The 13,625-nt window shown below is 46.1% G+C and overlaps 1 protein-coding gene across 3 annotated transcripts in view; it reads left to right on the top strand.

Moving 5' to 3' along the window:
• The window catches only part of mllt10 (MLLT10 histone lysine methyltransferase DOT1L cofactor), a 53,507-nt gene extending 41,078 nt beyond the window's left edge, over window positions 1-12,429 (top strand). Inside the window, exons 12-19 of one of the 3 annotated variants that reach the window (XM_080020505.1) lie at window positions 2,327-2,444; window positions 6,018-6,096; window positions 7,272-7,465; window positions 8,112-8,261; window positions 9,587-9,642; window positions 10,041-10,345; window positions 10,902-10,992; window positions 11,406-12,429. In XM_080020505.1, the coding sequence (XP_079876631.1) occupies window positions 2,327-2,444; window positions 6,018-6,096; window positions 7,272-7,465; window positions 8,112-8,261; window positions 9,587-9,642; window positions 10,041-10,345; window positions 10,902-10,992; window positions 11,406-11,693 (1,281 nt within the window). In that variant the 3' untranslated portion in view covers window positions 11,694-12,429. Of the gene's footprint in view, window positions 1-2,326; window positions 2,445-6,017; window positions 6,097-7,271; window positions 7,466-8,111; window positions 8,262-9,586; window positions 9,643-10,040; window positions 10,346-10,901; window positions 10,993-11,399 lie in introns of all 3 variants that reach the window. The other 2 variants (XM_080020504.1, XM_080020506.1) reach the window with 2 other exon arrangements.
• Window positions 12,430-13,625: the final 1,196 nt, after the last annotated feature.

Below are 13,625 nucleotides of genomic sequence, written 5' to 3'. Positions count from 1 at the left end.
GGGGACACGTCAGCTGTCGAATTAAAAGCTTGCATCTTGCATTGCTTGCATTAAACCAACGCACATTCATTATGTGTGAGCTTTACATAGCTTGCCCTCTGTGCGTGTTCTCTGTACATTGTTGCGCGAACACTGGGAGGCTGCGGCCACCGAAGGCCTTTTGCTCTACGCGGACGGGTGAAGGCAGCCAATCCAAACCGGTGGAGCATGGCTAGGATTTATGGCTCTGAACGCATTCAAATCCTCAGATTAAATTACGATATTGCATTTTGACTGCTTAAAATCAGTGGTGAGTCACTAAATGGATCTTCTTACGTTACTGCACAAAGTTCAACCCCCTCTGGTAATCAGTCTGGCCCCCCACATCTTCAATCCATGACCCCTGTGGCTCTATTCTTTCAGGACTGCCCCACAGGCCCTTCCAGCCCAACTTCATTTTTCTCCCCTGTCCAACACACACATACACATGCACGCACGCACACACACACACACACACACACACACACACACACACTTTATTGCCCTCTCGCTCCTTCTCTTTCTGTCTGTCCGTCTATCCCCATCTCCCATTTTCCCCTTTCTCTTACCGTTGTGCTGTGATGTAATGTCATCTGACAAGCGCCACAGTGGGGATGGACAGATAGACAGAGAGGAGGAGAAGAGTGAAAGGGGAGGAGCGGGGGGTTGAACTTATGCCTTGGATCTACCAGCCCGGGCCCCATCTCTCTCTCTGACTCCCTCTTTCTCTCTCTCTCTCTCTGCCTGTTTGGGACATATTACAGAGAAGGGGAGGCCCGGGGAATTATGGGATATCACGCCTGTTTACAGCATGTATAGAGGACTTAGGAGAGCGAGAGAGGTTGGTAATTGAACGGGCAGCGAGAAGGTTGAGGAACGATGAGACAGACATTTACAGCGAGAGAGATTTCATTTTTCCCGCGGCCGTTTTTTCCAAAAGCATGTTTAAAAAGTTGTGAATGTGTGATAAATGTGTGATAATGTGTGATGAATGCGCTTCTTGGCATCTCCTCTATTTGAAGTCCACAAAAGTTACGCAACCTTGTAAGATGCCAACGTGTGTGTGTGTGTGTGTGTGTGTGTGTGTGTGTGTGTGTGTGTGTGTGTGTGTGTGTGTGTGTGTGTGTGTGTGTGTGTGTGTGTGTGTGTGTGTGTGTGTGTGTGTGTGTGTGGAGCATTGTGAGACAGACCATTTGCTATTTTGGGTCCACTAGCAGACTCTTGGCCTACTGTTATTGGCTGATGGCCCAGAGAGAGAGAAATGAATGTTAATGAAAAATGAATGTTGATGGGAAGGGGGAGGTATTATGGCTTTGAGGAGATGAGTGGGAGTCGAGAGCAGGGAGGGGACCCTTTTTGAAAACGAGCCAAAGTCAGAAATACATTTAGCAGGGATAGGGGCCTCCTTTAATTTTATATTTAAAATGGATTTCTTTTTTTTTTTCACCCCAGTTATAATTTCCTTTACAAAAAAAAAAATAGTAATATTTAACAGAAAATCACAGGTTCATCTTTTTGTTTTCACATTTTTCCAGATTTCACAAATACGTATCTTTTTTGTACTTTTGTTATATTTTTAACTATTCTATAAATGCTCCACTCATTTTTTTATTTATTTTTATTTTTTTCGTATTTGAATTGTAATTTTTTTTTTTTATTATTATTTTGGATTCAAAACAAAACCAAGAACAATGCCATGGCTGCCATGGATCCAAAATAAAATGCTGGACTTTCCAACACTCTCCACTGTCACATGGTTTGGCAATGCGTCCTCTTCGCGTCCATTCGTTAGAACGTCCAGAGTACACAGCCATTTTGTTGGTTTGGACAGGCCTGATTGTGTTCCTGACGCTCCGCCCCCGCACCAATCCCTCGCTCCATTCCTCCTCCCCTCCCTCGCGCTGCCGTCCTTATTTGGGAAATGCCTTAATTGGATTAAATGCTATGCATCAGAAACACTTTGTCAGCATGTCGGCATACTGTGTGTGTGTGTGTGTGTGTGTGTGTGTGTTACACATGGTGGTGTGGTTTTATTATAGTTTACTGAAGGCACATTAAAGTGCAGTCATCCATTTTAAAATGTGGTTTTCTTAATATAAATGGGTTTAATTGTCATCTTGAAAAATTATTTACAAAGAAAGCAGGATGGATAACATGAGATAGGAGGGGGGCCGGGATTCTGATTAATTATTAACTCCCAATCCTTATTTATCAAATGGAATCTCACTCTAGGAGTGTCCAAGTGTTAAACCTTATAAATATAGTATGAATCTTAACAATGAATCTAAAATATTCTCTCTCTCTGTAGGTGAGCAGTCTGCCGGGCTCCGTCTTCAACCTGGCTCCTTCCCACATGTTTGGGAACAGACTTAACCCAAACTCAGCTATGGCAGCGCTGATTGCCCAGTCAGAGGCCTCACCAGCAGGTACAGCAGTGTGCTGAGTGTGTCCATCTCTACTCATAATGTACACTGTGTGTCTGTGTGTGTGTGCGTGTGTGTGTGTGTGTGTGTGTGCGTGTGCGTGCGTGCGTGCGTGTGTGCGTGCACTTGCATCAGAGAAGGGGGTCTGAGAGAGACAGAGATAATTGATGGGTCACGCCCCTTGGGTCCCACAGAAAGGGTCACCAGTTGAGGTCGTCTCAGGCTCCTCCCACCCAGCTCCAGTTACCCCTACAGGCACAGCAACAAACAACCATCGAACTGCTTTGGTTTGTCACTTCACTTCACAGGACTTTTAGACATGATTAGATTGGCGCTCAACTTCTAAATGCGATCCATAACTTCAATGAAAGAAAATAACAGTATCCCCAATAAATCTTCAAGTTCCTTACTTGCCAGGGCAACAAACAGGTTTCTTCATCTTGGGGTGAAGAAGCAATCCAGTTTGTCCAGTTTATCCAGTTTTTAACTACAACATACACTGATCAGCCACAACATTAAAACCACCTGCCTAATATTGTGTATGTCCCCCTCGTGCCACCAAAACAGCTCTGACCCGTGGAGGCATGGACTCCATAAGACCTCTGAAGGTGTCCTGTAGTATCTGGCACCACAAAGTTAGCAGCAGATCCTTTAAGTCCTGTGAGTTGTGAGGTGGGGCCCCCGGGCTTGTTGTTCCAGCACATCCCACAGATGCTCGATTGCTTTGAGATCTGGTGAATTTGGAGGCCTAATCAACACCTTGGACTCTTTGTCATGTTCCTCAAACCATTCCTGGACAACTTTCGGAGTGTTGCAGGGCACATTTTCCTGCTGAGAGAGGCCACTGCCATCAGGGAATACCGTTGCCATGAAGTTGTGTACTTGCTCTGCAACAATGTTTAGGTAGGTGGTTCATGTCAAAGTAACATTCGCATGAATGCCAGGACACAAGGTTTCCCAGCAGAACATTGCCCAGAGCATCACACCGCCTCTGCCGGCTTGCCTTCTTCCCATAATGCATCCCGTGCCATCTCTTCCCCAGATAAACGACGCACCCGGCCATCCACATGATGTAAAAAAATAAAATAAATAAAAAAAACATGATTCATCAGATCAGGCCACCTTCTTCCATTGCTCCATGGTCCAGTTGTAGGTGCTGATGCTCCCTTATATATCCCACCTCTTGACAGGTGCCATTGTATCGAGATGAGCAATGTTATTCACGTCATGTGTCAGTAGTTGTGATGTTGTGGCTGGTCGGCCTAGTTTATCACCTGCTGCCTCAGCTATATTCGGTTTGAATAGTTTATCACAATTAAATCAGGTCACACAGGAAGCCAGATATGTACAATAAAAATTGCAATTAGGTGTTTTAGGTGCCCCTAACCAAGATAGATATTTTGTTTAAAAAAAAATATATATATATATTATTTTTTACGGAATTTCGGAAGAAGAACGTTTCTGTATTTCAAATATTCCAATAAAGATACTAATGCAGCTACGTCGTCTGCTGTCACCAACGATAATCTTCATGATGGAGTATTCTGCAGACTCTTCTTGCAATGACCACACCATCGCATAGAATGTAATGCTGTGTTCAGTGCACACAATAGTGTGAGAACTCTTTCAATTTAAACTATATTGAGTATATGTATTGCTGATTTTAATTTGGGCTTATCGGCAGAAATCCATGGGGAAAGTTTATATTAAATGGAGTGGTGATTGGTGTGAGTGTAAGGCATTAGGAGAAGTGGTCAATCGAATAATCGGCCGGCCGATTAATTTGGCCGATATTTGTGCGTTTTGAGATAATCTGCATCGGCCGATGACTGCACTCACAAGGTCAATAAACAAAATGTAATTTTTTCTATACATTTTGATTCTGAATATTAGAAACGGTTTGAATACTCATTTACCGCTCTTTGGTTATACCGGTCGCAACTGCGCTCTCCCTCCGCTCTGACAGCGAGTTGACACATACACCACTGCGGTGTCCACATAGCCCCGCCTCCTCTCACTCACTGTCTTCACTTGTCTCATGCGCTCCGGTTTGTTATGGTGTTAGCTCATCAAAGATATCAAGTGCAGATCCTCCTCGACTTGTTTTGAAAGGAAACAGCAGGGGTGCCTTTTGGAAATACTCTGCATTTGAAGCGAAACGTAAACCTAACTCAGTTTTTCCTGTGTTTTTATTTTAGATGTATTTATTTTTGTGTGTTTCCTACTTGCTTGAAACAATCTTGGAGCACAACCGAGTTAAGCTGCCTTGCATTGCTGTTTCTACGGGGACCTCATTTAGTAAAAACTATGTTATTGTATAATTACTTTACTTGTAAATAATAAATACTGCACTTGTGTAAGTAAAGGGGAGACTCTATTTCCCGACCACACTTTAATATGATGCAATTTATTTATTTATTTTCATTGTTTTGTATTTATTGATTTTTCATTTATAAGTTTATTTTTTACAAAGTTTAGATTATTGATTTCCTGTTGACATTTTTTTATTTAAAATAAGTGCATTGCAGAGACAATGCAGACATTAACATTTCTGTTACAGTTAATTAATGGTAATTTAAGTTCAGCAATTTTGTGTCTCATTTGTTATTATTTTTTAATCGTTGGTTTTTATCAGATGAAAAAAACAACAACCTGATATCGGCGTCAAATCGGCTTTCGGCTGCCAAAATCTCTAAATATCGCCATTGAAATACCCATCTTGATCGACCACTAATTACGAGTGTGTGAGCACACTTTAAGGCGCTTTTTATTTTGTGTAATTTCTGTTTGCATGTGATTGCAGGTGTATTTGACGTGCTTGAAAGACAAAATAGTCTATCCGTTTGTGAGTCAATGTACACGGCTCAGTCATGCGATTCTGTCAACAAGTGAATTTCTCACAGATGATTTCAAGCAAAGCAAATTACAAGACTCAATGCTGGAGTAATGGGCCAGCTTGCTGTAGTGTGTGTGTGTGTGTGTGTGTGTGTGTGTGTGTGTGTGTGTGTGTGTGTGTGTGTGTGTGTGTGTGTGTGTGTGTGTGTGTGTGTGTGTGTGTGTGTGTGTGTGTGTGTGTGTGTGTGTGTGTGCCCCCGCCCACAGGTGTGGACAATTGTGCTGAAATGAAGTCAGGCATGCATATTGTGTCCCTCGGGAAGCAAGCGAGCTGTAGGTGCTGCACAGTATGTGCATGTGTCCACATATGTGGCTGTTGGGCTGTGCCTTTCAATTGGACAGAGGGTTGGTGGAGGGACGGTGAAGGCGCAGAAGGAGGAGGACTCTAGGACAGAATCGGGTCTTGAGCGTTAACCTGGTGGTATTTAAAAGCCCAGATTGACCGTCCAAGCAGAGAGAGGGGGGGGGGTGTGCGCGCGCGCATGTGTGATTCATTACTCTTGCTGAGTAAAATGAAAAGAGGCTTCTGGCCAGGGGCCGAGAGAGAGAGAGAGAGAAGCAAGCACATGCAGTTTGCATGAGGACTTGTGTGTAACAGAGATACAAAGGAAGAGACTCAGCCAGTACGTTGCAGAGCAGCCGTGTTGTAGATGTGCAATTGATTTTTTTGTGTGTGTTCAGACCAGGAGGTGGGAGACGGCAGCAGTGGTGTTGGAGCTCAGGGCTTTTCCATAAGAGCTTCTCCTAAGACCACCCCGCGGTGAGTAGACACACACACACACACACACACACACACACACACACACACACACACACACACACACTCACAGAGAGATGTTCTGCTTTCTCTCTCTCTCTCTCTCCCTCGTGAGCGAGCGAGCCCCTATTTACATTCCACACTGCCCCCCCCCTTTTTTTTCCCTCCGCCGGCCCCTTGGTTCTTCTTCTCTCACTATACACACACACACTCTGTCTCTCTCTCTCTCTCTCTCTCTCTCTCTCTCTCTCTCTCTCTCTCTCTCTCTCTCTCCCCCCTACAGGCAATCCTCTCTCTCGGCCGATGATAAGTTGTGTTTTGGAAGGTGGAAAGCGTCCTCAGACCAAATACTTTGATCTCTTTTTATTTTTTCTTCTTCTTTTTTTTTTTTTTTTTTTTTGGAACTGTCGATTTACACAAAAAGGACTTTGAAATAGTCTCGCCGTTGGTCGTAAAAAAAATTTTTCTTTTTTTGCGCGGATCTCTCGAGACGATGTTATTGACAAATGCAAAGTGCTGTGTGTGTGTGTTGAGGTTTTTTTTGTTTTGTTTTTTTCGGATGGATAATGTCACTCGATAAGGTTGGTTATGAAATCGCGTTCTGTGTTTCCGCCGCTACGAACAGCATTTCGTGTTAAAGTGGAAAAACCTCTCCATGTGACTATGATATTAAATGAAACGGCAATGTTTTGTTTTGGGGGGAAATAAATCCCGTTCTGAGTTATTCCCGATATTGTATTTTCTAATTGTTTGTCTGATATTATTATAGCATCACTGTCTGATTCTGCTCTGAAAAATAGACAGACAGACAGACAGACAGACAGACACACACGCACACACGCACTAGACAGCCAGGCTTCTTTTCATCAGCCCCCACTGTAACAACAAATTGATGCTGTTTAATGGCCGTCAGTGTCTATGGTCGTCTGACATTTATGTTGGGTCGTTAATCTCCACATTGACCCCCCCCTCGCTCTCTCGCTCGCTCTCTCACTCTCTCCCTTCCGCTCTTCCTCTCTCTCACTTGTTATCGGTCTCACCTCTCTATCTCATCTCAAACCCATTCTCATTTGCTCCAACTTGGGTCTCTCATGCGGTCCGTCTCCCATTCTCCTCCATACCTTCTCTCTCTCTCTCTCTCTCTCTCTCTCGTTCTCTCTCTCGTTCTCTACCTCCAGCTCTCCCATTGGCGGTCTGCAGATCCGCTATGACCCGTCGGGGTCAGTGCCGGGGCCGGGCCTGGGGCTGCTCGGGGCGGGGGGAGGCGGCGGGGAAGCACTGCCCCCAGTGGCCACCAGTATAGAGCAGCTCCTGGAGAGACAGTGGAATGAGGGGCAGAACTTCCTGATGCAGCAGGGAGCGCAGGGCGACGGTGAGAGGACACACACACACACACACACACACACACACACACACACGATTCGCATGTCACACAAGCGCAATAATTTATCATGAGGACTCTGCTTTCCTCACCTCCCTTCCATCGTTATTTGCGGTGGGTTTCCCCCCCTTCTTACCTCTTCCTCTCCATCATTTTTCTCTCAATCATTTATTTCAACCCCCTCTTCAGCATGTGTTTGTTTCATTCTCTCTTGCTTTTTGTTTCTGCCTTTCTTTCTTCCCGTCTTGCTGTTTTTCTGTCTTTGTGTCTTTCTTTTGTTCCGTCTTTCTTTCTTCTTCCTTTTGTTCCGTCTATCGTTATTTCGTGCTGTCTGTGTCAGAGGAAGTGCGCTGAGGCAGCGGGGAGGGAAACCCGGGCTGAAACCCCTCTTTTCGCTAAAGCTTCCCGGGAAAAAGAACAGAAGTATCTGTCAGCGTGTCTGATATACAGCTGGGCTTCTGTTGCTTAGTCTTTCTCACCTTTTATGTCTTATCTGAAACTCAAGTCTCCTTGTTTTTATGACTCGATGACTTATTTAAAGCGTTTTTGTGCAAATAAACTTGCCTTGTCTGTCGTTAACCTGTCGGTGTTTTCTCCTCTCTCGCTTGCGCTCTCTCTCTCTTTCTCTCTCTTCCAGTGGTTGGGATGTTGAAGTCTCTCCACCAGCTACAGGTGGAGAACAAGAAGCTGGAGGAGCAGATTAAAACTCTGACCATGAAGAAGGAGAGGCTGCAGCTCCTCAGCGCTCAGCTTGCAGTGCCTTTTGCCCCCACTAGCACGCCCTCAGGTGCGCGCACATACACGCACGCACACATACACACACACACACACACACACACACACACACACACAATGGGACAGTTATAAATAGAGATGCACCGGTCCAATGTTTTTCCGTTCCGATACATATGTGCAGATACTGATTCCGATGCCAGAGCTCTTTTTTTCTCATTGTTGTTGTTGTTGGTATTATGTGTGAGGTTACATGAGGCTGTAGTAAACCCCACAGCACTTTAAAGCACTTTAAATTAAAAGAGCAAAAAATATACAAAATCCATAAAGAAATGTGTTCCGTAGCAATTTATTTGAATTGTAGGCAGGGTGCAGGCTGAGCAGGCTTCACATTTTAAACTTCACATTTTACCTTCACACACAAACAGGTGTAGGTTTTCAAAGTGGAAAAAAAAAAAGAAAGTCAACTTAAAAGATCAAGAACTGGACCTTTGGATCGTACATCAACGTCACCGCCATATTGGAACAGGGGGAAAAAAGGGATGGGGGGGGGGGGGGGGGGGGGGGTTCGAAACTTTTTTTGAACCCTTGAATATAAAAACATTACGAAATACGAAATTTTAATGTTTAGTGCTTTTTATCCAGTAAAAAACACCGCTTCCTCGTTGACTTGTATGTGACAGGCCGTTCCTGCCCGTTCCAATACGGCGGCGACATTGACGTCTGATTATTTTGGTTTTAAACAAGACGTTACCGGCAAGCCGAAGGACGTATGTGTGGTTTATAATCCTCATCTGGTGATTTGATTCACTGTGGCGCTGCACAAATAGAACTAGAACTCCCAGTAGCTCCATGGCGGCGCATATTATATATATTGGAATCATCACTTATTTTGAGGACCAACACAGCTGAATGGCTGCTTCAATAACTGATGGTTTGCCCGACTCCAACTGCCAATTCCTGTTCGTATGTTGCGCTTCACAAGTCAATTATTTGCAGAGTTGAATTCTTGAGGAGGCAGACCATTCAATTAGCTAAATCAAACAGTGGGTTCCTGGTCCAGCGCAAAAGCTATGGAATGGTTATGGCTGTGAAAGGCTATGGAATTTTGGATCTGATATCCAATGAGTGAATGACGTCACTATCTGCACCGATATCGATATCGGTCCCACCTCGAGTAATAAACTCGTTTCACCATCTCATCGAGCAGGAACACGTGATCACTAACACAATGGGCCTTTTTGGTATTGGTGGTATATATATCTATCCCCTCCATGTCTTAGGTCTCTACCACGTGCGCAAACCTCCTACATGCCAAAAACACATACACATGCACACAAAAAGGGCTTGATTATAAATCAGTGCTTATCTGTGTTCCAGACGTGAAAGGAGCCCAGCTGGGTCCCGGTGACTCTTCTTTACCCATGGCGGCTCAGGTGAGGACACCAGAAGTACTCAGTATCAAGTATTAAGTTGCGCTTGATTAGGGCTATGCGACAGTGACACAACCAGATGGATTTTGATTATATTTTAAGAAAAAATCATGCAATCAGACGTTGATTAGATCACCTAGAAGTCTGTGAAGTTCAGAAAATGGCATTAGCAGTAGCCCAGCCCGAGGCTTGATTCTAAGTGCAGTGGAGATAAATGTAAAAACTTTGAAACCCTCTGCAACCTGTCGGTCTCTCTCGAGCCCTCTTCCACTTTGTCATGCTTCTTGTTAACTGTCATCATCGTCACTTTGTTTCTTAATGTAATTTCTCGTTATCCTCCTCCTCCACCCCCTCCTCCGCCCTCTCTTCCCTCCACCCCTCCCTCCCTCTCTCTCTCTCAGGACAGCGCGTCGTGTGGCGGCCATAGCAGCAGAGGCTCCACCTCCTCTCTCTCCACCCCTCCCTCCGTCTCGCAGAGCCCCCCGCAGCCGCAGCTCAACGGCATGGCGGGCATGGCGGCGGCCCCCGGGGGCCTGGGTGGGGTGGCGGGGCTGATGGGGGCCCTGGGGGGCGGCGGCGGCGTGTTGGGCATGGGCGGCATCGTGGGCGCCCTGAACGGGGTGATCCAGACCCCCGCCGGCACCGGCAGCCCCCACACGCACCCCGCTGCCGTGGGAGCCGCCGTCACCCTGCCCGTCAATAACAGGTTGGTCTGACTGACTGTCTCACTCTCCGTCTGTTGGTTTGACTGTTGATCTGTTGACTGGTCTTTCCTGTCCTGCTGCTATTTTAACGTCCGCTTCAAATTGCATTTTAATTTGCTGTCGCCTGTATGTAGCCATGACTCTGACTCATGAGGCCTCTCCTGCCTCTCCTGTTTCTCCTGCCGCTCCTGGTTTATTCTGCCATTTTGATTTATTTGCTTTTTCTCTTTCCCGTTTGCTTGCGTGTTTTGGATTCTAGCAGCTCAACGACCGCTAAGAACAGGTGAGACCCTCTGGTTCAACTTTAGCTCAGCCACCTCCTTCGCCTCCCTCCTCCGGCCGGGTCTTTGCAAAAAAAAAAGGGGGGGGGGGGTGTTTTGTGGAGTATTGCAGACAGACCGCCCGCCTAAACGCCATCACACGCCCTCCCGACTCCTGAATCACCGTTGGGCGTCCTCACCTCGCCGAGTGTGTTCTCAACGTCCCCCCGTGTTAGCGTAGCGTTCAGACGTCACGGGGCGGTCGTGTGACCCGCTCCTTGTGTTTACTCCCTCTCAGCACGACGCGCCTCGGCCTCCTGTCGGAGCAGCAGAGACTCCTGCTGCAGCAGCATCAGCTCCACCAGCTACTGTCCTCCCAGCCCTCAGCGGTAACGCACGCCCCCCCCCACACACACACACACACACACACACACACACACGCACGCACACCCCAAAATGATAATAACCATTAACGGTTTCATACAATAGCAGACAGACACGGAGCTATTTTCCTTTGAAGAACAGCCCAAAAAAATCAAGCTGTAGACGCTCTGCTTAGCCGCGCTGGGTTAAATGCAGGGGAACCATTTCACCGGCCACCATCGTGAGCATGTACGTGTGTGTGTGTGTGTGTGTGTGTGCAAGCATGTGTTGTAGTGTGGTGTGCTGTGTGACAAATAAAGATTGTTGTTGTTCTTCTTCTTCTCTCTTGCGCACTCTCTGGTTCTCTCTGGCTCGCTCTCGCTCTTGCTCTCTCTCGCTCTCTCTCTCTCTCTCTCTCTCTCTCTCTCTCTAGGAGCAGCAGGTGTTGCTCTACCAGCTGATGCAGCAGCAGCAGGACCTGCAGCAGCTCCACTCCCAGATTCCCTCCATCCCGCTCTCCTCCGCTCAGCTGCCCATCAACAGCCTGCTGCCCGCCGCCGCCCATGGGCCTAACCAGGCCCAGGGTCCGGGCGCCATCGCCGCCGCCGCCAACCCCTTCTTGGTGTTGCAGCACGCGCACTCCCACCCGGACAGCCACCCCTCGGGAGCACAGAAACCGCGCCTGGCGGAGAAGGCCGTGGGCGTCGCCACGCAGGAGAAGACATGACGGCAGACGCTCTCTCTCTCTTTTTTTTTTTTTTTTGTCGTATTTTCCATTTCTTGTCGACTCCTCTTTTCTGCCCGTCTGGCATCCCCCCCGTCTTTTTTCCTCTCCTCTTTTTTTTTTTCTTCTGCCTTTTCCCCGACCCACGTTGTTCTCTGTCCACTCTCTTTACTTATTCACTCTCTCAGGGGCCTCAGCTAACTAGAGTTAGTTGTGCACATGGCGCACATGCTAGCACACTACCCAACCACAGGACTGTACCGTAGCGATCAGACGTCTGACATTTGTCTCCAAGCAGTTTTTAGGCTTTTTTTTTGTTTTTTGTTTTTTTGCAGAGGGGAAAATATCCCATAAGCTAGTTGTAGTACCACTCCCCTTGTCCGACTCGGTCCGCATGTTTTACCGCGCGCGACGCAAGCCCCGAGCACCGGCGCCAGAAGCCTTGATTTGACCAGGGACAGGGGGCTCATTCACTGAAGTGAAATGTAAAGGAAAGATGTTTATTGGGATTATTTGTTCGCCGCGGCAGGATCGTTACGAGAATTTATGCAGAAACTGAGCCACCAGTGGTCCCCCTATGGCTCTGTGCGAGAGGCATTACATTGCATCTTCCTGATTAAGCCCCCTGCTGCACCTACCTCTCACGCAGGACCAGCCTATCAGGACCTAGTGGCCGGCGGCAGCGGCCAATCACAACCCACAGCAATCAGGACTGGCCAATCAGGGTCCAAAACCAAGTGCCTGAGGCCAAGGGGGGGGGGGGGGGGGTGACTTGATTGATTTATTTTCCTTGTACCTGTGTTCCCGTCAGTCAACCCGCTCTCACAGCGCTACTGGTAATTAAGCTGCGTTGCTATGGCAACAGAATACAGAACACTTGAGTTGTGTATCGGCTCAGGTGTGGCGTTTTCGTTGAGTAAAAAATAAATAAAACAGGAAATGTTCTGCTGCATTCACTAATGTCAAAGCCAACTTTGTAATGTGCTCTTTATTTATTTGGAGTTTGTTTAATGGGCGTAAGATAATATATTTTAAAAGCCCGCTGATGTTGGTTTTAACATTGTTTTCTACTACTACTGTGTAAAGTCTTGGGTTCTTTTTTTGTTTTGCGTTGTGTTTTCTCCCCTCACAGTGAAAAGTTGCTGTAAACCTTTAATCGTCTTTAAACCTCTGTCGTGTATTTGAAAAAAACAGAAACTACTTGAGAGTTTGTCGTTGCGGGAGGCGTGGCTGTAGATAGAGGGGTGGGGGCACAGTTTTTACCTCGTTAAGTTGTACATAGGTTCCTCTCATTGGCCGTCGCTGTAAATAGTTGAATGTTATTGGCCGTGCTGGTGTGAAGGAAAGCCAATGAAGCCTCAGTTTGTGCGTGTGAATCTTAGGACCAGATAAATAGTTTAATGGTGACTGGACACATAAAGTATTAATTTATTTTTATATGTGCAGGGACGTGTGTCTTTTTTTAAGTTTTGCACCATTTTCTTGATAAGATGTCATTTTATACTCTGGGCACCGCAGTTTCATCGGTTCCACACGTTGATTAGGGTCATGGTTTTCTTTTTCTTTTTTTTTTTTTTACAATTGGAAAAATAAATGGACGGGTGGGGGGGTACTCACATTGTATTTCACACCAAAATAAAGAAATGCTCTTGTTAAACGAATTGCAGTAATCCGAGTTATTTTTTTCTCTTTTTTTTTTTTCGACATAAAAATCTCAGTGAAGGGAATTTATTGGACCTTGGTGATGTATTTATTAATGTAGATGCTTCAGATGATCAACTCTTGCGCTCTCTCTCTCGTGTGTGTGTGTGTGTGTGTGTCATATCAGAATTCAGAACTCATCACTGGTTGCCCTCTAAATGGCCTGACAACTGACGATCCATTGAGCTCAACATGTTTATGGAATTCACTAATAAAATATATTTATTTATTTAT

Source organism: Zeus faber (genome assembly GCF_960531495.2).
Source record: "Zeus faber genome assembly, chromosome: 19".
In the NCBI taxonomy this organism is placed as follows: Eukaryota; Metazoa; Chordata; class Actinopteri; order Zeiformes; family Zeidae; genus Zeus; species Zeus faber.
This window is presented reverse-complemented; position numbering and strand designations above follow the sequence as displayed.